This window comes from Cervus elaphus, chromosome 22 (assembly GCF_910594005.1).
Source record: "Cervus elaphus chromosome 22, mCerEla1.1, whole genome shotgun sequence".
Lineage (NCBI taxonomy): Eukaryota > Metazoa > Chordata > Mammalia > Artiodactyla > Cervidae > Cervus > Cervus elaphus.
In genome coordinates, this window is record NC_057836.1 from 3,321,571 (window position 1) to 3,343,832 (window position 22,262).

Genomic DNA, 22,262 nt, shown 5'->3' on the forward strand with positions numbered 1-22,262 from the left:
GTACCCTCTGGCCTGTCCCCCCCAGCCCGGGAGCCCAGGAGCGCTCACAGAGAGCCACGGCAGACACCCAAGTCCAACGGGCCTGGGGTCCACCAGCCCCGCCCGCCCGGCCAGCAGAGGGCGGGCTGGATTCGAGAAACGGAACTCTCATCTCTCTGGGCTGGATGGACTCCACGTCTCCCGAGTGCAAAGGTTCTGAAGAGCCACTGGGGGAGGGGCGCAGGGAGACGAGGGCACGAGCTGCCCACCTGGGGCTGCGGGGGGGTCGGGGGTGGGGGCGCGTCCTGGGGTGCAGGTGGGGGTCAGGGGGTGGGGGCACAAGTGGGGGTCGGGGGTGGGGGCATGTCCTGGGGCTGCGGGGGGGTCGGGGGGGGGGGGGGCGCGTCCTGGGACTGAGGGGGAGTCGGGGGTGGGGGCACAGGTGGGGGTCGGGGTGGGGGCACGTCCTGGGGTGCAGGTGGGGGTTGGGGCTGGGGGGGCATCCTGGGGGTGCAGGGCCCCCCGGCTCCCGCATGGGTCAGAGGGCCGGGCACCCGCAGCTCCTTACCCAGGGCCAGCCCCACCAGGCGGAAGGGGAAGAAGCAGGAGGCGAGGAAGGCGGCCCACAGCGCCACGTACAGCTTCTGGGTGGTCTCGGGCTGGACCCACATGAACAGGCTGGAGGGAGAGGGCAGGCTCAGAGCGGGCGGGCGGACCCCCGGTGGGCGGGCCCCGGGCACGTCACTTACTTCTTGATCTTTTCCAGAATGTCTGCCATCTTGCCAAAGAGGTTCTGTGTGAAGACGGAGCTGTGGTCACGACGGAGACCCCCGGGGCCGCACAGCGACGCTGGAGACGCCCAGAGAGCACGGCCAGAGGCGCCGCGGGCCCGTGCTCCTGGATCGCTCCCAGGGCCGGCGACGGGGCTGAGCCCAACCGAGGGTGAACACCCCACCCGCTGGAGACGAGGGACCAGGCTCCACGCCCTCCCGGGAGCTCGCCCAGGGCGTCGGTCAGGAGGGGCTCCACCCATCGGGACCGGCTGCAGACAAGGCCACGCCAGGGGGGCTCTCCACACCGAGGGGGCTCTCAGGCAGGCCTGGCTGGAGTTCCGGGGGCCCCCACCCCCGAGTCCGGCAGCACGTACCTGGGCTTTCTGGGCGACGTCCAGCACGAGCTGGAACTTCTCAGACACGGTCAGGTCTTCCTTCGGAGGCTCCTTCAGTCAAAGGAGAAAGAGAATTTCCACTGAAATTTAACAGTTCAGAGAAATTACCGACGTTAAACAGGACGAGGCCTCCCAGCCCGGGGACCGGGCTCTCTACCGCCCCGACAGAGGGACGACGGGCGTCCCTGGGGGGCCCAGCCCGAGGGCATGGCACGGACAGCCGTTCCCGCTGACGCCCCCGTGGAGCCCGAGAGACAGCGGGCAGCCCCCCACCTGACTGCTGCCCAAACAGGCCGCCTACAGAGGGGCACCTATGAGCACAGAGCCCCCGGCCCAGCCCCGCTTCCCAGGCGAGGGGACCAAGGCCCCAGTGGGAGTGCCTGACCTCGTCCAACTGGCCTCAGTTCACTCAGCAAGAACCTCCCGAGGACCTCCAGTGCCAGGGCCAAAGGGCACGGGCCCACCTCCCCGACGCGCCCCCCCCACAGCTGACCCGTCTAAGGGGCCCTGCAGACCCACCGTGCCGTGCACCCTGCCCTGTCCATGCTCAACCCCCAGGGGCTGCTCAAATACCCCGCGAGGCCCATGGAGGCACCGTGGCTTCCCCTCCGCCCGTGCCCAGCGTTTCTGCCCCTCGGGCCAGGGTCCCCTGCGGAGCAGGTGGGCAAACTGTCTGTAAAATGCCAGGGGGCAAGCGGGTGTGCCTCCGCAGGCCTGACGTCTGTCACGGATGCTGCAGCCCCAGAAGAGTCACAGCGTAAATGACTGGGCGTGGCAGAGACCCGTAAAACTTTATTTACAAGAGCAAACGATGGGCCACAGGAAGCTCTGCTGACCCCGCTCTACATGTCCACTGCTCCAGCCCACTCATCGTCCACCTCCCTCCTCGGGACGGGGGGGAGCGGTTCCTGGGGGCCCCCTCGCTGCCTCCCCTCCATATCACGTCCCAGCTGAGGCGGGGCAGGCCAGGCCAGGCTAGGCCGAGCTGCTTCCCACACAGACAAGCCCAGGCCAGGTAGGGGCAACTCGGGACGTCAGCCGGGGAGGGCTCTGGGTGGGAGCAGCCAGCCGTCTCCTCTCTGAGCGCTCCCCGCCGGGCAGGGCTCCCCGCTGGTGCCCACGCAGCCAGCCCTGGGAGCCTTGGGGGGCCCGTGCCCTCCCACACAGCCTGACCCCATGAAGGAGCCCCTCCCGGGACTTACCACCACTTCGGACACTTCGGGCACGATGCTCCACTGTATCCTCCAGCCCCTGGCGAAGAGCAGACAACACACCTTTACCAGAGCATCGTCTGCAGGCGGGGGACGCCCAGGGGGGACGTCAAGTCGCCAGCCCTGTGCTCCCAGCCAGGAGGCGTCCCCTGAAACGCCGGCCGTGGGGACAGGAGCCTCCGAAACACCCGGCCGTCTGCCGAGACCCACCAGGCCCCTCCTGGGGTCAAGAGCAGACGACCCGGCTGCCCCCACCAACCCCGCCCTGGGAGCCCTCCTGGGCAGGGGGCACATGGCAGCACCCAGAGGGGAGGGGCCTCCCAGAATAGTCGGGGGGTCGACAGCGGCAAGGGCTTCAGGAACCACACCAGTCTGGGCACGGAGAACCCTTTCGGAAGCAATTAAAGATTTGCTTCTTCACCAAGAAACATTTTCCAGTGAAGCAACTTATGCAGGCACACACAAGCACCTAGAAACACTGGTGTGTGCAAGTGAACGTCTGAACGGCCGAGTAAAAACAGGGGAGGCAGGGCCTACTCTCAGGCCTGACGTGAAACCGGGGTTCCTTCACTCTGCAGGGCGACTTCAGGGCCACACAGACCCAGGCAGGCCGGCTTCCAACATGGCCCCCCACCCCAGCCTCGAGAGGAAAGGGGGCACTCAGAGGGCAGGCAGGCCCTGGGCCCCAGGGTTGCTGAGTCCCGGCGCCTCTGAGGCATCAGCTGGGACCCTAAGGACACAGCCTCTGCAGCTCTGTCAGTCCCCCACTGGGATGTCACTGCTGGGGGTGGGGGGGGACTTTCCTGCCTAAAAGCGGTGCAATCAGAGGAGTGGCCAGAGTCATCCCAAAGCTGGAACCCACTGGCCACCCACAGCAAAGGGCTGCTGGGGTCTGGTTACTACTCTGCCAGCAAACCCTCCTCCAGGAGCCCAGGGACTGCAGAGAGTGAGTGTGAGTGTGAGTCACCCAGTCGTGTCCGACTCTTTGCGACCCCACGGACTGTGGCCCGCCAGGCTCCTCCATCCGTGGGATTCTCCAGGCAAGAGCACTGGAGTGGGTTGCCATTTCCTTCTCCAGGGGATCTTCCTGACCCAGAGATCCAACCCGGTCTCCCGCGTTGGAGGTAGATTCTTTACTATCTGAGTCACCAGGGAAGCTAGAACAAGCTCCCGAGATGCCAGCATGCGACAGAGCCGGCCGCGCACGAAAGGCGGGGAGACGGGGCAGCCTGCACACGAGCAGCCAGCACACCTACCGGGCTATGAGGTAATTGAGGGACAACCTCAAAATCGCGAGGAACAAGAACATGGGGATGGCCCAGCCGTGCCACACGGCGTTCATGTACACCTGCGGGTGCGGGAGAGACAAACGGGGGGCAGGCAGGTGACCGGCCAGGCTCCCTCCCGAACCCACCAGGAAGCCGGCCACCAGCTCAGCCTGAGACCCCTCCCCAAGAACACTGACGTGGGGGCGTTTCCAGACACAGGGAGCCCCAGGGGCCAGCCCCAGGCTGCCCCCAGTGACACCTCTCTCGTCCTGATGACGCCACAGAGCTGCCCGGCACAGCAGGGGGGGTCCCCTTGGGAAACCTTGGGGTGGGGTGCATGCCCCCCAACCCCACAGAGAGCACAGCCCCCACCTGTCAGGGAGCACCCCCCCACCCTGCAGGGAGCACAGCCCCCACCTGTCAGGGAGCACCCCCCCAACCCTGCAGGGAGCACAGCCCCCTCCCGTCAGGGAGCACACCACCCCCCCTGCGGGGAGCACAGCCCCCACCCCACTGGGAGCACACCCCTCCCACCCTGCGGGGAGCACAGCCCCCTCCCGTCAGGGAGCACCCCCCCACCCTGTGGGGAGCACAGCCCCCACCCCACTGGGAGCACACCCCTCCCACCCTGCGGGGAGCACAGCCCCCACCCGTCAGGGAGCACACCCCCCACCCTGCTGGGAGCACAGCCCCCACCCCAATGGGAGCACAGATCCCACCCCAATGGGAGCACAGATCCCACCCGTCAAGGAGCACAGCCCCCACCCCAATGGAAGCACACCCCCCACCCTGCAGGGAGCACAGCCCCCACTCATCAAGGAGCACACCCCCCCACACCCTGCGGGGAGCACAGCCCCCTCCCGTCAAGGAGCACAACCCCCCCACCCTGCGGGGAGCACACCCCCCACTCCACGGGGAGCACAGCCCCCACCCCTCAGAGAGCATACATCCCACCCTGTGGGGACCACAGCCTGCACCCTGATCATCAGGAAGCACACTCCCCCCACCCTGCGGGGAGCACAATCCCCACCCCATGAGGAGCACACTCCCCCACTCTGTGGGGAGCACTCACAGTGAAGGCGATGGCGGATGTGTAGACGGAGTACCAGTCGGATAAGGCAGAGAGGTTCTTCACAAAGCTGGTGACGGGCTTGGCGCCACGCTCTGGGGACAAATCAGACCGCACGGTCAGGCCAGCGCTCGCCCAGCCCCCAGACACACCCGGTGGTCCGGCTGCTGCACCAGCTGGAGGTGGGGGATGGGGGGTGGGGGATGGGGGTGGGGGATGGGGGTGGGGGGATGGGGTCCAAAAGGAGCCGGGCGACTGCAGCCATCACGGCCCCGGTGGCCTGACCCCGGGCCGCTCCATGTTGTCCCTGTCCTCTGCCCTGGCCGTGTGTGGACAGGGTTTTGCTCCCACACCATGGGCCCTGACAAGCATCTTGGGGAAGCACCACGTTTCGCTGGGGGATCCCAGGCCTGGAGGGAAACGCTGCTTCCGGCCCTGGGCCAGGGGCAGGCAGACAGACAGACGGCGTGGGCCTGGGACATACCTCCCACGGCCTGAGGAAGAGGGAGGGGAAGTCTTGAAAACCATCCTTGTGGCAGGAAGCCCTGCCCAGTGCTGGGGCGGCCCCCCCCCAGGCAGCCCAGCCCGACAGCGCACGCAGCAGAGGTGAGCGAGTACTTACTAAGTCCACGCTGGGTACTTACTGAGTCTCCTCATGTTCTCCGTCAACCTGAGCGGGAGGGAGGGGAGGGCTGAGCGCCAGCACCCAGCCCCGGCCCGCAGCGCTCCGCGGAACTGGGGGAGACCCTGGGGCACAGGAGCCGCAGGCCAGGCCCCCCCACCCTAGCCTGAGCTGGGCCTGGCCTGCAGGCGTTCTCGCGGTCCCCGGGGCCGACCGTCCCCACATGGGGCCTGTCACCGCACGACTACGGCCATGGCGGGGGACACGGCTGTGCGGCTGCCCCAGCTTTTCCGGCCGCGCAGGCAGGTCCTCCCCTCCAGCACGGCCATGAGCCGCACCCCGGGGGCCCCCGGGCGGGCCAGCCATGCCCCGCCGCCCCGACCCTGCCAGGGCCCCACCTCCGGGCGCTGAGGGGCTCCTCTGTCTCCACGGTGCTCTCCTCGGGCTGGAACCGGAAGTCCTCCACGTACTCCCCGAACTTCTCGTAGAACCACTTCTGGACCCGGGGGCACAGCCCCTGGCTCCGCCGCTCTGCAGGACGGGCGGCAGGTCTCAGTGAGGGGCTCACAGGGAACTGGGGCGGGGGCTCGGGGGGCTGCTGGTGCTCCCAGGGGGCTGCTGCGGGCACGTCCACGGCAGAACCGGGAGGGGCTCCGCGTCCTGAAGACCGCCCGAACCACTTCAGCTCACGGAGCGCAACAGCCAGCCACGCGGATGCCGGGGGTGCCCCGCGGGCCTCACGCCGACCCCCAGCTTGCCGGAGGCTGTCCCCAGGGCAGGCGCCGTCCAGGCAGGCGCTCAGCCCAGACGGGGCTGTGTTGACCCCCCCGTGCCTGTCCCAGGCACACTGATTTGCCTGGAAAGGGGCCAGGTGGGCACACGCCCCCGGACACCCCAAGCCTGAGGACCAGCCAGTGGGGGCGGGTGTCAGGGGCGGTGCTCTGCTGCAGGGGGGCCCCGGGGAGGGAAGTGGTCTCTGCCTTCGGAAAGCCACAGCATCAGACAAGAAAACCAGCCCAAATCCGGGGGATGAGTCTGTCCCTTCAGGGGGCAGGGCAGAGAGTCACCCGCAGGGGGCGCCATCGGCCCACGGTCAGAGGGGGACGCAGGGCGTGCAGGCGGCCACGTGTCGGCTCAAACGGACCGAGGCCTGGGGCCGACCCGAGGACCGTGCATGGGCCACCAGACCACAGCCATCAGGGTGGACCTCGGATTAAGGGTGGGCCGAGGTGGGGGCAGGGGGCAGGGGGCCGGGGGGACCCCTGGGGGTGGGCGTGGAAGGACTCTGCCCCTGCACACGTGTGCGGGAGGCCCATCAATCGCCACGCACAGCGGGGGTCTTTTGGGAAGGGGGTCTCCTGTGCTCCTGGCCCGGAACCTGGGCCTCCGGTCATGAACCGTGAGGACCCAAGGAGAGGATGACCCGCTGGACACCCGGCCAGCCAGCCCGGCGGCACGTCCAGCACCGGGGCCCTGGGGGAGGTGCAGCGCCCTCTCCGAAAGGCAGGCGCAGGGGCGCTGCACGGGGAGGGAGCGGGGGCCGGGAGCCACTCTGGTCCCCGAGCTCAGCCCCACCCGGAGGTCACCTGAGAGGCCTCCCCTCTCGGATGGCGGACTCCACACCTTTACCCCACACAGGGCTCAACTAGGGGTCCTTCCGGGGTGGCTCTCTGAGCCTGGGCACAGGCAGGCGGCTTCCCGTCAACAGTCAGCCTGCGAGGGCCAGCGACCGCCACGGACCAGGCCCCTCCAGAGCCAGACGGAAGCCTGGTTCCCTCCGCCACCGTCCTCATAATGACAGCTCCAGAAAGGGCCAAGCATGGACAGAGACCAGGAACGAGAGCCCCGGGTGGGAAGGTTCTGTGTCCTGACCTGGGGCAGGGGGCCTGCAGCACACCGCCCACAGCCGCCCCCGCCGCCCAGCACCCCAGTCAGGACGGCCAGCCTCCGGGAAAGGGGCCGGTCAGGGCCACGCGGCCAGAGTGACCACACAACCCCTGGGGAGGGGCGGGCAGAGCGACCGCCTTGTGTTTGTGCAAAAATAAAGTCAAGTTCTGACGGAACGACTTGCACCTGCTACAAAGACCCCCCAGTGGGTAATCGGGGACATCCCGACGGGAGCGGGTCCCCCCGGGCACAGAGCCAGCTCCCCTGGCCACCCCCAGGCCTACCTGCTCCATTATTGACCTGGGCCTGTCCTTTCGGGGGCTGCTGAGCTGGCGCCTCCTCGGCTCTTGGGGGGCAGGGGAGGAAAAGCAAGATCTCTGTTAATTCACGACACGGCCTGAGTCTGGACTCGGCAAAGCCATGCCCAACATGCTGGTGCCCAGTCCCACCTGCCCGGCTCCCTCTGGGGTCCTGACCACCCCACTCAGACGCGGGCCGAGGGCAGCGGGGCGAGCGCAGAGCTGCATCCCTGACGGGCACACAGTCTGCAAATGCAGAACTCTTTCTTCCCTATTAATTTTGACTCATCTGTTTATCCTTTATTAAGCTCAGAATAAGCAACTCTTATACCAAGTACTGGGGCTTCCCTGATAGCTCAGTTGGTAAAGAATCCGCCTGCAATGCAGGAAACCCTGGTTCAACTCCTGGGTCGGAAAGATCCACTGGAGAAGGGAAAGGCTCCCCACTCCAGTATTCTTGGGCTTCTCTTATGACTCAGCCCACAATGCGGGTAAAGAACCCGCTTGCAATGAGGGAGACCTGGGTTCTATCCCTTTCGCGGTCGGGAAGATTCCCTAGAGAAGGAAACAGCTACCTACTCCAGGATTCTGGCCTGGAGAATTAGTCCATGGGGTTGCAAAGAGTTGGACATGACAGGGACTTTCACTTTCATGCTGATTCCTGGGCCCAGTGAAAAGGTACTTCTCAACACATGCACCACCCAAGGCCACAGGCTGGGTGACCCCCGGCCAGCAGGCTGTGCCCAGGTCCCCGCTTGGTCCGTGCCGGGCTCCCTACCCTCACAGTCTACCTTGCTGCACCTGACCACAGCGGTCCCCGGCCTTGACGCCTCCCCGGGGCCCCTGTCCACCAGCGGGCTCCTGACCACTGACCTGACTTTCAGCCGCCCCTTGACGGCCGGGCCCCCACCTGCCCCCCTTGCCCTGCACTGGGGTTCTGACAACCACTCTGCCGCTATGCTTCCCAGCCCAGCGGAGACCCCAGGACGTGGGGAAAGTGGCGCCCCAGGCAGACCTCGGTGGGACTGGGGGCACGGGGGGCCCCCAGGACAGACAGTGGGGCCCAGAGACCCTCAGCAGGTACACACCCTCTGCATCCTGCTGTCCACACGACTGACCTGTTTTTAAAATTTATTTTATTTATTTGGCTGCGCTGGGTCTTAGCTGTGACATATGCAAACTCTTAGTTGCAGCATGTGAGATCTCGTTCCCTGACCAGGGATGGAGCCTGGGCCGCCTGTGCTGGGAGCACGGAGTCTTAGCTTGGACCGCCAGGGAGGCGTGGTCCCCCCCGCACCCCGCACAATGTGATCTTACAACAGGGAAGAACCTTGTGAGTTTGGTCACAAGTTAATCACTAAAGGATGTTGCCTATAAGCTTTAATTACACATAGCGGCCCATCTCTGGGAACCATGCCTCCCAGGGAATGAGCATTAGGCTAAAATACTTTTGTTTAGGTCACTGGAACCCTCCGGACCAGGCCCACCTGTGAATGACTGCAGGAGGCAGAAATTCACACATCCCCTCCGGAAGCCGCAGGGAACTGGCAAGTGTCTGACTTAGGTCCCTCCCCGTTTAGTATAAAAGGGGCCTGAATTCTAACTCGGGCAAGGTGGGTCCTTGGGGGCATATGCCCCCGCCTTCTGAGTCTGTTGGCTTTCAGGATAAAGTCTTTACTTCTGCCACAACAACCTGTCTCTCGATTACTAGCCTGTCGGGTGGTGAGCAGGACAAGCTCGGACTCGGGAACAACCCCAGTCAAATGTCTCCGGGAACCGACCCGGTCTGCAGCTCCGTAACCGCAAGCCGTCGTGGCCATGCAGTGCCGGAGCGGGATGCACAGCGGACCAACTGGACCAGAGGGCAGGGCGCGCAGGGGCCGCGGATGCAGCCTTGTGAAGTGACGGACAGGGAGCCAGCAGACAGACGTGGTCCCAGAGAAGGGAGCCGCGGTCAAGGAAGAGGGGCGAGGCCTCCATGCCCACCCCTCCCGGCAGCCAGGCTGCCCAGAGGACCTTCCGTGCCCAGGGCTCCGGACAGATGGGGGTTTACTGGGAACGGAGCGGGGCCGGGGCACACAGGGGATCCATTCCCGGCCCGGCTTCCTCTGTTCCCGGGCAGGGGTCCAGGCCTTTGCCAGGACGGTCCCTGAACTGGCCAGGGGTCCCAGACACGGGGGTGCACCCAGGAAGCGCTGACGGCAGGTTCCCGGGGACGGCTGGGCCCAGGCATTGAGCTGGGCACGCGCGGGCACAAGGACACCCAGCGCCAAGCCACAGGCGGCCGCCGGTCTCCTCCGACGATACTGACCCCGCAAAGACACTGGCGGACAAACTCTCCAGCAAAGTCACCCGCTGAAACCAACAGGCGGGGGCCGAGCTCGCGGGGGCAGACGCGTGGGAGCCCACGGCACCCCTCCAGAAGCGGGGGAAGGACACCTGGCCGCCCCGCGATGGGGGGACCCTGCGGGAGGAGGAGCTGGTCCACGGCAGGTGGGCCCTGAGGTCACGGCGGGCGCGGGGCATCTGCCACAGGCAGTGATGCCGAGAGTGCGGGATAGGGAGGTGTTCAAGGGGGGAACAGGGGCAGTGGGTGGGGGGAAATGTGGAAAAGCGCCAGGGCAGGCTGGCAGGTTCCCAGGGTCCTGGGAGCGACAGGCAGCCCAAACTGGGGGACACACGGCAGCCCGGGGCTCTGTAGCCGCTCTGCAGCCCTGCTCCTCCGGGGCCCCCAGGGCTCAGCTGTGACTCCTCCCCATCCCCCCCCAGTGTGGAAAAGGAACACCTGCACCCCTTTCCAAACAAACGCCCCAGGACACAGGAGGCAGCCACCTTCCCAAGACCACAGCTCGTCACAGGCACAGGCAGGACACAACCTAGAACTTCGGGGCCGGGCCCGCCTGCCCCACCCGCCCCGGGCCCTCGTGATGCCCTGGGTGTGTGGGGGCCGGGAGGGCCTCGGAGGTGTCGGAGGGCACCCCCCTCACCGAGGACCCCTGCCCAGGGCACCGGTGCACACAGCTCCGGAGTAGGAAGGGCGACTCGCCGTGAGTGCTCTGTGAGAACAGAGGCTGGCTGCGGGGGGCCCGCAGGCCTCCTGGGAGGGCTGAGACCACAGCTGGAGGCGGGCAGACGGGGACAGCAGAGGCCACAGCGCACGGGGGCTGGCCACCAGCATCTGAGCGGGGTCTCGGCTCAGGGACCCTGACCACCAAGGGGCAACGCTACCTGGCTCCGCCCGTCCCCCCAACACAGACACCTGGCCCTCCCCGCCTGCTGCCCTGGGGGTGGTCCTCACCGACCTTCCCCACCTCTTCACTGGAGGTGGTCCTCACGGCCCCGCCTCCCACCCTGGGGTGGTCCTCACTGACCCTCCCCACCTCCCGCCCTGGTCCTCACTGGCCCTCCCCGCCTCCCGCCCTGGGGTGGTCCTCACTGGCCCTCCCCGCCTCCCGCCCTGGGGTGGTCCTCACTGGCCCTCCCCGCCTCCCGCCCTGGGGTGGTCCTCACTGGCCCTCCCCGCCTCCCGCCCTGGGGTGGTCCTCACTGGCCCTCCCCGCCTCCCGCCCTGGGGTGGTCCTCACTGACCCTCCCCACCTCCCGCCCTGGTCCTCACTGGCCCTCCCCGCCTCCTGCCCTGGTCCTCACTGGCCCTCCCTGCCTCCCGCCCTGGTCCTCACTGGCCCTCCCCGCCCTCACCTGGCCTTCAGCACTTCCTGGACCTTCTGCTCCAGCTCCATTCTCCGCTGCCGCTCTCGGTCCAGCTCCTGCCGCAGCATCTCTGCATTGGTTTCCTCTCGCAGCTTCCGGAGCTCCTCCTCTGTGAGGGAGAGGAGCCAGGTGAGCGTCACGTGGCCTGTCCCACCGCCACGCAGAGGTACCCCGGGAGCGCTGAGACATGGACAGCGGCAGCTGCCCCGCTCCATCCCGCGGGCACCCCACACCTGCAGGAGTGTATCAACCGGGGCTCCTCCTACACCGTCCAGGCAAGGCCTCGGTCAACGCAAGCTGAGGGTCTCTTTACTTTACTTAACCCATTCAAGACAGATGCGCAGAAAGGCCCTTCACCAAACCCTCTCCAGGGGCAGGACCCCCGAGGAAGGGATGCCGGCGGTGCCTGGTCACCCCACAGACACACGTGCCATGTGAGCTGTTCTGGGAGGCCTTGGCCGCTGAGCAAAGCCCCTGCGAGGGGCAGAGCCTGCCGCTGGCTGCTGGCCACCTGAGAACCGACGGTGGGCAGATGAGAAATACGGCAAGAGAACGAGCCGGTGCTCATAAAAAGCCGCACCAAGAAGATGCACCTGAGTCAGGACGTGGGCGGGTGCACAAAAGGTCAGGGATCCTGGGGGGAGCATCGGGTGGGTGGGGGGCAGCCTGGGGGACGCCGGGGCGGCAGGGCCTCGGGGTGGGACCAACGTCGTCACGGTGGAGCGAGCTCGGGAGGAGCCAGGGGGTCAGAGGAAGGAGGGGGGGCCACGGGCCTGGGAGCAGGGGCAGCGTGAGCAGCTGAGGACGCGAGGACACAGGGTCCCCCTGGACCCCCACAGGAGCACTGCCTGGGACACAGGGACCCCCGGGCCGCCAGAAGAGGGGCCAGGGGGACTCCACACCCACTGCACAGGGAGCTGGGCCCGTGTCGCACGCCTGGAGGCTCTGTCAAAGTGGGGACGCTGCCGTGACGCAGCACCCACACCCTGCCAGGAGTGGGCATCCGCCGGTGCCCCTGGGCACGTGAGAACTGGCTCCAGTTCAGTTCAGTCGCGCAGTCGTGTCCAACTCTGCGACCCCACGGACCACAGCACGCCAGGCCTCCCTGTCCATCACCAGCTCCCAGAGCTGGCTCAAACTCATGTCCATCGAGTCAGTGATGCCATCCAACCGTCTCATCCTATGTCGTCCCTTCTTCTCCTGCCCTCAATCTTTCCCAGCATCAGGGTCTTTTCCAAGAGTCAGCTCAATTCATCAGGTGCCCAGAGTATTGGAGTTTCAGCTTCAGTCAGCATCAGTCTTTCCAATGATCTCCTTTAGGATTGACTAGTTTGACATCCTTGCAGGCCAAGGGACTCTCAAGAGTCTTCTCCAGCACCTCAATTTGAAAGCATCAATTTTTCGGCACTCAGCCTTCTTTATGGTCCAACTCTCACATCCATACGTGACTACTAGAAAAATCATAGTTTTGAATAGACAGACGTTTGTCAGCAATTTGTCAGCAAAGTAATGTCTCTGCTTTTTAATAACTGTTTAGGTTTGTCAGTTTTTCTCCCAAGGAGCAAGCATCTTTTAATTTCATGGCCACAGTCACCATCTGCAGTGATTTTGGAATAAAAATAAAGTCTGTCACTGTTTCCATTGTTTCCCCATCTATTTGCAATGAAGTGATGAGATCAGATGCCATGATCTTCGTTTTCTGAAAGTTGACTTTTAAACCACCTTTTTCACTTTCCTCTTTCATCGTCATCAAGTGGCTCTTTAGTTCCTCTTTGCTTTCTGCCATAAGGGTGGTGTCATCTGCATATCTGAGGTTATTCATATTTCTCCCGGCAATCTTGATTCCAACTTATGCTTTACCCAGTCCGGCATTTCACATGATGTACTCTGCATATAAGTTAAATAAGCAGGGTGACAATATACAGCTTTGACATACCTCTTTCCCAATCTGGAACCAGACAGTCTGTTGTTCCATGTCCAGTTCTAACTGTTGCTTCTTGACCTGCATACAGATTTCTCAGGAGGCAGGTAAGGTGGTCTGGTATCCCCATCTTCGAGAATTTTCCACAGTTTGTTGTGATCCACACAGTCAAAGGCTTCAGTGTAGTCAGTGAAGCAGAAGTAGATGCTTGTCTGGAATTCTCTTGCTTTTTCTATGATCCAACGAATGTTGGCAATTTGATCTCTGGTTCCTCTGCCTTTTCTAAATCCAGCTTGAACCCCAGGCCCCCCAGAAACAACTCCCTGTGGGACCCTGGACCCACGGGAGGCGGGTGTCCTGTCCCGACACAGGCAGGCCTCTTCTGGGGGCCTGGCCCCACTGGCGCTGGTAGAACTGCGGCTCTGGTGCCACGTGGAGACAGTCTGCCCTCCTGAGTGCCTGCGAGCTCCACTCAGCCTCCCACGGGACCCACCTCTGAGGCACCGCCTCCCCCGGCCAAGGTGCACGGGCCTGGCTCCCAGCAGGTATTCTATGCAGGCTCAGTGGAGGAGGGGCGGGTGAAGCTTCCCGGGAACCCCTCAGAGACCTGCCCGCCTCCCCCCGCTCCTGGCCGCCAGCCCCTTGCAGGGACGAGTGTGTCCCCTGGGGGAGCAGGCTCCGGCTTGGCTGGGTTGGGCAGGGGGCTCCCACAGCCCGGTCAACCACATTTCAAGGGCAGGCCAGGGAGCTCCACGGGGGGAGATCAGGGGTGGACGCTCCACACCATCGCACCCTTGCTCCTGGGGCCGTGGGCGGGTGTTGCGTGCTTTCCCATCTGCTCCTCTGGCCCCCAGTACCCACACACACCCCAGCTGCCTCCACGGACCTCGGTAGTCAAGCTCCAGAGACCCCCACTGCCCATGGCGCCTTCAGCAAGAAACCTGCTTTCCTCAACTCGCCTAAACTCCCTCCCTGCCCCTCAGCCGCGAGAGGTCAAGAGCAGGCAGGGCGCAGCTCGCGGGAGCACGTGTGGTCACTCAGCTCCTGTCCCGAGCCCCGGGGGTGCTCTGCGTGTGACTGCAAGTGCGCACACACGCTCACGTCCCCAGTCCTGGAGGCCGGGGGCCTCGGGCAGTGACCTATCACCCTGGGCCCCTGACAGAGCCCCCTCGGCCCTCTCTGCCTTCCCACAGCACCGCCCCCTCAAGTTGCCCCCGCCCCGTTCCCGATGGGGGGTGCCCTGCAGACGGCACCAGGCCTTGCAGAGGCGAGCAGAGGCCAAAACGCAAAGAAGAGCCCTCCTCTGGCAGGTCATGGCCTCTGGGGGTGCGGGCGCCCTGCCAGCCCCCTCCTCCCACCTCCACACACCTCCCGTGTGTGTGTCCCCGTCACCCAGAAACAGGATTTGCCGAACACCCCACTGATGGTGCTTCCACGGACTTGGCCAAACTCTCCCAGTGAGAGCACCCACGCAGAGGGCATCCCAGAGTCAGCCTGCCACAAGCCCGGGGCTGGCACAAGCGTGTCCCGCTGGAGGCGCGCCCGCGGGCGGCTCTTGTGAGCCTCTCAGCACCTCTGCAGCCACGCAGGTGGGCCAGGACAGGGACCTTCACACCCGCGGCGACTCGGTCACAGGCGGGGGGCGTCCCCTGGAGGAGGAGCCACGCCAGGCAGGTGGGAAGGCCGCTGCACCAGCCGTCACGGGGCTTGCCCGGGTCATGGGGCACAGCTCCCAGCCTGACACTTCTCCTCTCCAAGGCCTGGTGCCGTCTGCTGACCTGGCAGGTGGCCCTGGCCGGCCGGGGGACGGGAAGGACGTCTGCTGGAGGCCAGGGAAGCCAGGATCCTGCCCGGGACACGACTCAGAAGCCCCGAACCTTCTGAGATCACAGGGCATGCCCGGGGAGATGTCAGCGCTATAATTTCCTCACTGCGCTCTCACTCAGCAGGACAGGTGAGCACAGCCAGCTTCCGGGTGCAAGGCTCCGGAGGGGAACCAGGACCGGCTCCCAGGGGCACACGGCCCGCCCCCTGCCCACCTCCCACGAGAGCAGAGAGAATGTAACAGGGAGCAGGCGGGGGCAGCGGGGGCGGCGTGAGCCCAGAGGGACCCTCAGATGCACAGGTGCCGTCCTGACTTCCAAAAGCATGGTTTCTGCAGCCAAAATGCCCCCTTGGTGCAGCCCAGGGGCCACACAAGCCAGACCCTGCTCCAATAGGAGCCTTCCGGGCCCCCACCAGGGCACCTGACAAACCAGCGCTTTCAAAGGGACGAGGCAGAGCGATCTCCAGGCGTGGCTCCCCGAACACAGGACCACAGCTCCCGTGGCCGGCCTTTCCTGCCGCACCGCCCACCGGGACCCGGGCGGCCGGCCCACGCGGTCCAGCCTCCCCACCTCCCTGAGATACGCAGGGACAGCCCGTCTCGGGGGAGACGGTGGCGGGGGCACCTGCATTCATGCCCACCCATGCCCAGCCCACTCCCCAGCCCCTGGCGAAGATACAGCGAGAAAGGAACACGGCTCCGAGGCTATTTTTAAACCTGTAAAAGTAGAACTCTCAAGCGAGAGTCCTCCTGGCACACAATTCAACAGGCCCAGCCACCACCAAAAATAAAAAATCAAGTGATAATCCTTAAATAAAACGCTTCCCACCGGCCAGGTGTGCAGACGCAGGGACCACCCGCTGAGCTGTTTCTGGGCCACGGTCAGGGAGCAGGCTGCCCACCTGGAAGCCCAGCCGGTGGTCCCAGGCCCCGCCCTTCACCTCCCCACTCAAGGCCCCTCGAGTTCTCCCGGCCTCTGGCCTCCCAGCCCGGCCCCCCGCTCCCCCAGCCCAAAGGCACGCCTTCCCAAAGCGCCAGGTGGTCGTAAGCTGGGAGTGCGCTTGTGGCAATCCCCTCGCGGCGTCCTGCACCCTCTCCCCTCAGGGAAGCCAGCTCATTACAGGCAAGGCCCTGCTTTCACGGTGAACTTGCATCTGCCTCCTCCCCAGCATTCACTGGCCTCTGGACGCAGAGGTACTGTCTAGGAAGCACTGGCATCGCCCTGCCATGCCGACGGCCCGGGCACCAGCAGGCGGCGCGGCTCTCGGCTCTGACACGCCCACGAGACAGGCCGCACACCACTGCCTTTCAGGCACATTTCAGGAAACCGACCGGGGTTTGGGGTGAAGCAGCAGAGCATGAACATGTTTCTCATCTAAAATAAGATCCCAGGCAGCGCTTCCACCCAGAACAGCCGATTTTCAGGAACCAGAGACCGCCTTTCTGCAAGAGGTGGCAGGCTGATCTGATGGCCCCGGTCCGGGCTCCGGGGCTCAGGCCCGGCCAGCACTGAACCGGGGAACGTGTGTGCGCCCAGCCCCCACCCTGCTCCTCCTGCCAGCCGAGCGAGCCCTCGGGGCCTGGGCGGGGGAGGCGCCCAGCCGGGCAGGGGGCCAGGCCCGCCTGGCAGGGCCCGCTCGCCTCCATCCAGTGGGGAGGCAGGACTGGACATCTGCAGGGAGTAAGCAAGAAGCGGGCTCTCAGCTCAGAGCCGGCCCTGTGGGTCAGACACAGGCACTTCAGGGCCCATTTCATCTCTTCCCAGGCCCCTATGACACGCGCAGGCAGTTTCATCTCTTCTTCATCCACTGGTTACCTGATCTGTTCACTCCCTTCCTGTCCGTCTGGGTCACCCATCTGCTGTCTTCCCAAAAGGGCAGAAACCACTCAATAAACGCATCCCCGCCAAGCGGAACTGTCCGACCCAGCCTCTGGAATGGAGAGTTTATCCTCTCAGCTCAACATTGCAGAATAAACAGGAGGAGCGGGGTTGGGTTTTTTTGGTTTTTTGTTTGTTTAGATTCAGAACCCAAGAGAGACATCTGCAGGGCGGGTCCAGAGGTATCCGACCAACGCCACACTGGACCCCGAGCCCAGCCGGCTGTGGGCGGCTGCCCTGCCAGACGCCTCCACCAGCAGACACCAGGCAGCTCCAGGCTCTGCGGTTTTCAATGGTGAGAAAGGGCTTCGTCGGCCGGAATCACCCAGACTGGCGCCCAGAAACTTCCTTCCTTCCAGCCTCGGCATCCAGAGGGAGGCTCTTCAGGCAGCAGGAGGCTGATGGCCACCCTCCTGCCTGCCTCCCCAGCCACCTTCTCCTGGAAGCCCCCCGCCACAGGGTCAGAGTCGGCCACACAGACCCACTGCTTGTCGGAGCAGGAAGGGGAGCTCCCGAGAGCATCAGGGCTCAGGGGCAAAGGGCCCCCCAATGCCGGAGCCTCCCTCCCCAGGAACGACCACAGTGGTGCCCCGAGGGCTGAGCCGCACACCCCTGGGATCACCCTGCAGCGCATCTAGATAGGCCCCCACAGGCCTCACATCCATCCGGGAAGAAGGAAGAGCTCAGCAATATGGACCCACAGCTGGCTCAGGAACCTGAGGGCTTAGCCGGGCAGCCCTGGGGCCCCAGAAGCAGTTCCCTCCAAGCTCCAAAATCCACGCAGGTCACTCTGGGAGGCGCCTGCCCGCGCAGCTGACGATGGCGGAGCACCTCCCTTCCCAGAGCCCGTACCCAGCAGGCGATCAATAAATGCACGCTCCGGCTCAGAAACCGCACAGCAGTGGGCGTGTGTCCGTGCCCAAACGGCAGTAACAGAAATGCATTTCGGCCGAAATGAAAACGGATGGTGGCTTTTCATTTATTTATGTGCTTCTTTAACAAATTTAGCCTCCTGCCCCCGGTCCTGAGCCAGGACGCGTTGCAGTCTCCCATTCTTCATCCGTCCGCCATCTCCTCCCAGGAACACTTGTACTCTTCAATACTTAATAACTGAAGAAAGCCGCCATAAACCTGGGCCATTTCCTCCTCTCTGAGAAGAATAACAGTCTGCTTTTGGAGAGAGAGTACTACAGATAATTGAATGGAACCTTAACACAGACCACTCGGACGCTTTACGGATGGCAGGGGGCCAGGCTCTGCATGGCGGAACGTCCACAGCCACCCACCACTTGGGGCTGAGTCAGGAGCCAGAAGCCTGGGGCCAGCTCCGAGCAAAGCTCCCCGCCACCACCGCCCCCTGCAGACCCACGCCAGGGTGGCCCGCCCAGCACACAGGTGCAGGCGCAGAGGCACCAAGAAACACCTCTGTTGGGTCCACAGGGCGCCGACATCCTTTCTTCCATGCTGTGCTCCCCTGGGTACCGGGACGGAAGAGACAGTAGGCAGGGACAGGCTCTGCACAGACTCCAGCTCTGACGGGGTTTCCCTGCAACACCTCCCTCCGAGCACTGAGCTCCGATGAGGGCCTCATGTTAGACACTCAGGGCAGAGGAAGAAGCGCAGCCCACCCACTCCAGACTTCCTGCTAAGAACCACCTGTACCTACGTAAGAGGCTGGAGGGATGCAGTTACCACCTGTAAGCACGTCACAAGGAGCAGGGAGCAGGCGGGTTACCCGACCACAGCCACAGGGCCGACCCGCATGGAACACGGAAGAGCGCTGAGAACCATTCGGAGGGACCTCCAGGATGTGACCTCAGTGTGGAGAAAGTGAAAACATGCCAACATTTATCTAAGGGGTGGTCTGTTGTTGTTTAGTCACTAAGTCGTGTCCAGCTCTTTGTGACCCCATGGACTGCAGCCTGTCACGCTCCTTCGTCCACGGGATTCTCCAGGCAAGAATACTGGAGTGGGTTACCATTTCCTTCTGCAGGGGATCTTTGCGACCCAGGGACTGAACCTGTGTCTGCTGCTTGGCAGGCAGACTGTTTACCACTGAGCCACCTGGGAAGCCCATCTAAGGGGCACAAATATGGACATGTTTGCTTTTATAAAAATCCGATGGAAGGATGAACTGTACAGTTAGAAGATGACTGGTTATCTGCCCAGGAACAGAGGGACTGAGGGGCCCCGGGAGAGACAGCTGACGTCTCTGACTACACCCTGACTCTGGAAATGTGGAAAGAGTTCAGACAATTGCAACACTGGATCTAATTCTAGGATGAACTCGGCAGTGTGCGTGTGGGGACAGAATGACATCCCAGACCTCCTGGTCAGATGTGCTGAGAACACTCTGACCTCAGCCTCATCCTGAGGAAACACCAGACAAACCCAGCCCATGGTGGGGCCATCTGAGCACCAGGAGACGGGACCACGGCAATCAAGACTCGTGACTATGTTTATAAGCCCCCGATCTCATGAGGACACCAAAACCCCAAGCAAAAGCCCAAGATGCTCTCAGGAGAGAATCAACTCGCTGCTTTGAAAGCTGGAATGTCAAGCCCGTCTCCTGCCTGTCTATACGAACTATGACTCGAGGCAACTGAAGAGTTAAGTTTCCAGCACCATGTTGGTTAACAAATGAAGAAAGAAATGTCGGAAGTCGAAAATTACCATCTGCAACCTCTAATGAGATGATACACGGAAGCCATAATGACAACCAGGTCATGATACAGAAAAGAAATGGCCTCAGGGAAGCACACGCCATCCACCACCCCCACCGAGGAGGGGCCTTCTCCAAGATCACCCCTCATCCCACCCCCACCGAGGAGGGGCCCTCTCCAAGATCACCCCTCATCCCACCCCCACCGAGGAGGGGCCTTCTCCAAGATCACCCCTCATCCCACCCCCACCGAGGAGGGGCCTTCTCCAAGATCACCCCACCCCCACCCCCACTGAGGAGAGAGTGTTCCTGAAGATCACCCCCACCCACCACCACCGAGGAGGGGCCTTCCGCAAGATTACCCCCATCCCACCACCACCAAGGGACGGGAACACGCCAGCTCAGATGATGGGACTGTGGGGATGCTCTGAGCAAGGTCCAGGGTGGGCAAGATCCACCCACCAACCACAACTTACAGACTCTGTTTGTGATTTCAGAGACTTGCCCTAAAAATGACCAGACAGTTGGGGAAGTTTGAGCCTCAGCTGGTATCTGATGCTATTCAGGAAAACCTTGATTTTTCAGTTTGCTAGACTGTGCTTAGTCACTCAGTCATGTCCAGCTCTTTGCGACCCCATGGACTGTAGCCCACCAGGCTCCTCTGTCCGTGGGGATTCGCCAGGCAAGAATACTGGAGTGGGTTGCCATGCCCTGCTCCAGGGGATCTTCCCGACCCAGGGGTCAAACCCAGGTCCCCGCACTGCAGGCGGATTCTTTAGTGTCTGCACCACCAGGGAAGCTCTAACTCGTTTTTAAAACATAATCAGGGTTTTCCCTGGCAGTCCAGTTAGGACTCTGCACATCCACTGCAAGGGGCGCGGGTTTGATCCCTGGATGGGAACTGAGATCTGGCACACCATGCCCCGCAACTGCTGATCCCCTTTGCTCTAGAGCCTGTGCTCCAAACCAAGAGACGCCACTGCAGCAAGACCCCCACGCACCGCAGCTAGAGAGGCCCCCGCTCCCCACAACTCGAGAAAGCCCACACATAGCAACAAGTACCCAGTGCAGCCAAACAGAATTATTTTTAAAAACGCCCATCATCATTACCCCAGGCCGTCAAAGTGGAGCTCTGCACTGTTATGACATGAGCTGCCCAGCGTTCCACTCTGTTGATAAAACACTCAGGACAGAGCGCAAGGACAGGCCCGGGCAACGCCGATCCGGGGCCAGGCGGCCTCTTCTCTTCTCCGCTCTTCAGCCCCACACGGGCCTCCCTGGGGGTCACAGCCGTCCTGCCCCCCCACCTCTCTGATGGACGCTCGCTCCCCACCCACCCTGCCTGCTAACCCCTCTCCTGGAGGCCTCCCGCCGCCCCTCCCCAGCAGGGCTGGGGCTCCCTGTCGGACGCTCACAGACCCGTCCCTGCCCGAGAGGACCAGGCCCAGGTGGTTCCTCCACTGGACCCACGAAAGGCAACTGCACGAAGCATCGCCCACGGGCGCTCCCCGGGCCGCCCAGCACGGCCACCACACGGCAGGCCCGCTCCGCTCTGCAGAGACGGCCTGGCTGCCCCTCCGTCTGTGCGGCCGCCCCGGGGGAGCTCAGCAGGGAACGGGGTCACAGGGACAAGACCGCGCGAAGCGGGCCCCTCTCGGTCCACAGCGCCTGCGGACCCCGCCTGGCCCCGTCTCCCCGGCCCTTCCCTCAGACTCCCGGGGAGACCGAGTGCTCAGACCCGGGGCTCAGACCCTGCGGGCGGGCGAGCGCAGGCCGGCGGGGTGCAGGTGGGCACACACACGGAGTCCAGGCCCTGTACACACACGTGTGTGCACACACATGCGTGCCCAGGGAGGCACCAACCAGGAAGAGGGGCCTGGGGGAAGACGGGGCGGGGACACCTGGGCGGCGGGACAGTGCCCGGAGAGGCAGTGAGGGCCATGCGGCCCACCTCCCGGGAGGAGAAGGAGGGCCCAGCCCCTCCGGCTTCCCACCGGGGCGTGTGCCGGCCAGGGGTCCCACACGCTGCATGGGCACCCGTGGCTAGAGCCCAGACCACGCTGAGCACACACACGAGGGAGACACAGGGAGAGAACATGCGTGAGGACAGAGGGTGAGGGCACCGTCTGCCTGGTCCCACCCGTCAGCGGGGGACCCCCGCCCGGCGGGACCCTGGGAGGAGGGAGGCGCCTTGCCCTGCACCCTCCCTCCGGGGCCCAGGCGTCTCCACTCGTGGCTCAGACGTGACTGGCTCTAGGCACACGGGGCGAAGCTGATTCCCTCTCCCTCCGTGGTTCTCCCCCTGGAAGCATCAGCCCCACGCTGGTGTCAGCCGTGAAAACAGCCTGCCAAGTGCCTGGATTAACCTCCTTACTAGTCAGAAGACTTAAGCCACCAGGAGGGTCACTTTTCTCAGCTCTGGAGCCTCTGTTTCCTCGTCTGTAAAGCAGGAGGACAGAGGGCTGGAGAGGGGACCAGAGACAACACAGCACAGGGGATCAGCTCTGGAAGGAGGCCCTTCCGGAACCATCTCCACTGTCATCATTACCCAGAGGCCAAAACCCCCAGGTACGCAGGCCCACCTGCTCCTCGATGAGCAAACTACACAGGAAGGAAATTTCAGATCCCCTCCAAAACCTCTGATGGATTTTGATTAACCACAACAGCGTGCCAGGCTCTCTGAAATGACGAGAAAACCTCTGATGGATTCTGAGTTAACCACACTCTCTGAAAGGATGAGAATTTCCGGGGACATTTTACT

The 22,262-nt window shown here is 63.8% G+C and overlaps 1 protein-coding gene across 9 annotated transcripts in view; it reads right to left on the bottom strand.

Annotated features, from left to right (window-relative positions):
* Positions 1-22,262, bottom strand: part of GRAMD4 (GRAM domain containing 4) — a 62,648-nt gene that overhangs the window by 6,982 nt on the left and 33,404 nt on the right. For all 9 annotated transcript variants that reach the window (XM_043881348.1, XM_043881349.1, XM_043881351.1 and 6 more), the window contains 10 exons: positions 11,203-11,323; positions 7,489-7,550; positions 5,716-5,848; positions 5,340-5,365; positions 4,699-4,790; positions 3,615-3,706; positions 2,350-2,398; positions 1,127-1,198; positions 729-772; positions 548-657 (listed from right to left, as the gene is read on the bottom strand). In XM_043881348.1, coding sequence (XP_043737283.1) covers positions 548-657; positions 729-772; positions 1,127-1,198; positions 2,350-2,398; positions 3,615-3,706; positions 4,699-4,790; positions 5,340-5,365; positions 5,716-5,848; positions 7,489-7,550; positions 11,203-11,323 — 801 coding nt within the window. The remainder of the gene's footprint in view (positions 1-547; positions 658-728; positions 773-1,126; positions 1,199-2,349; positions 2,399-3,614; positions 3,707-4,698; positions 4,791-5,339; positions 5,366-5,715; positions 5,849-7,488; positions 7,551-11,202; positions 11,324-22,262) is intronic.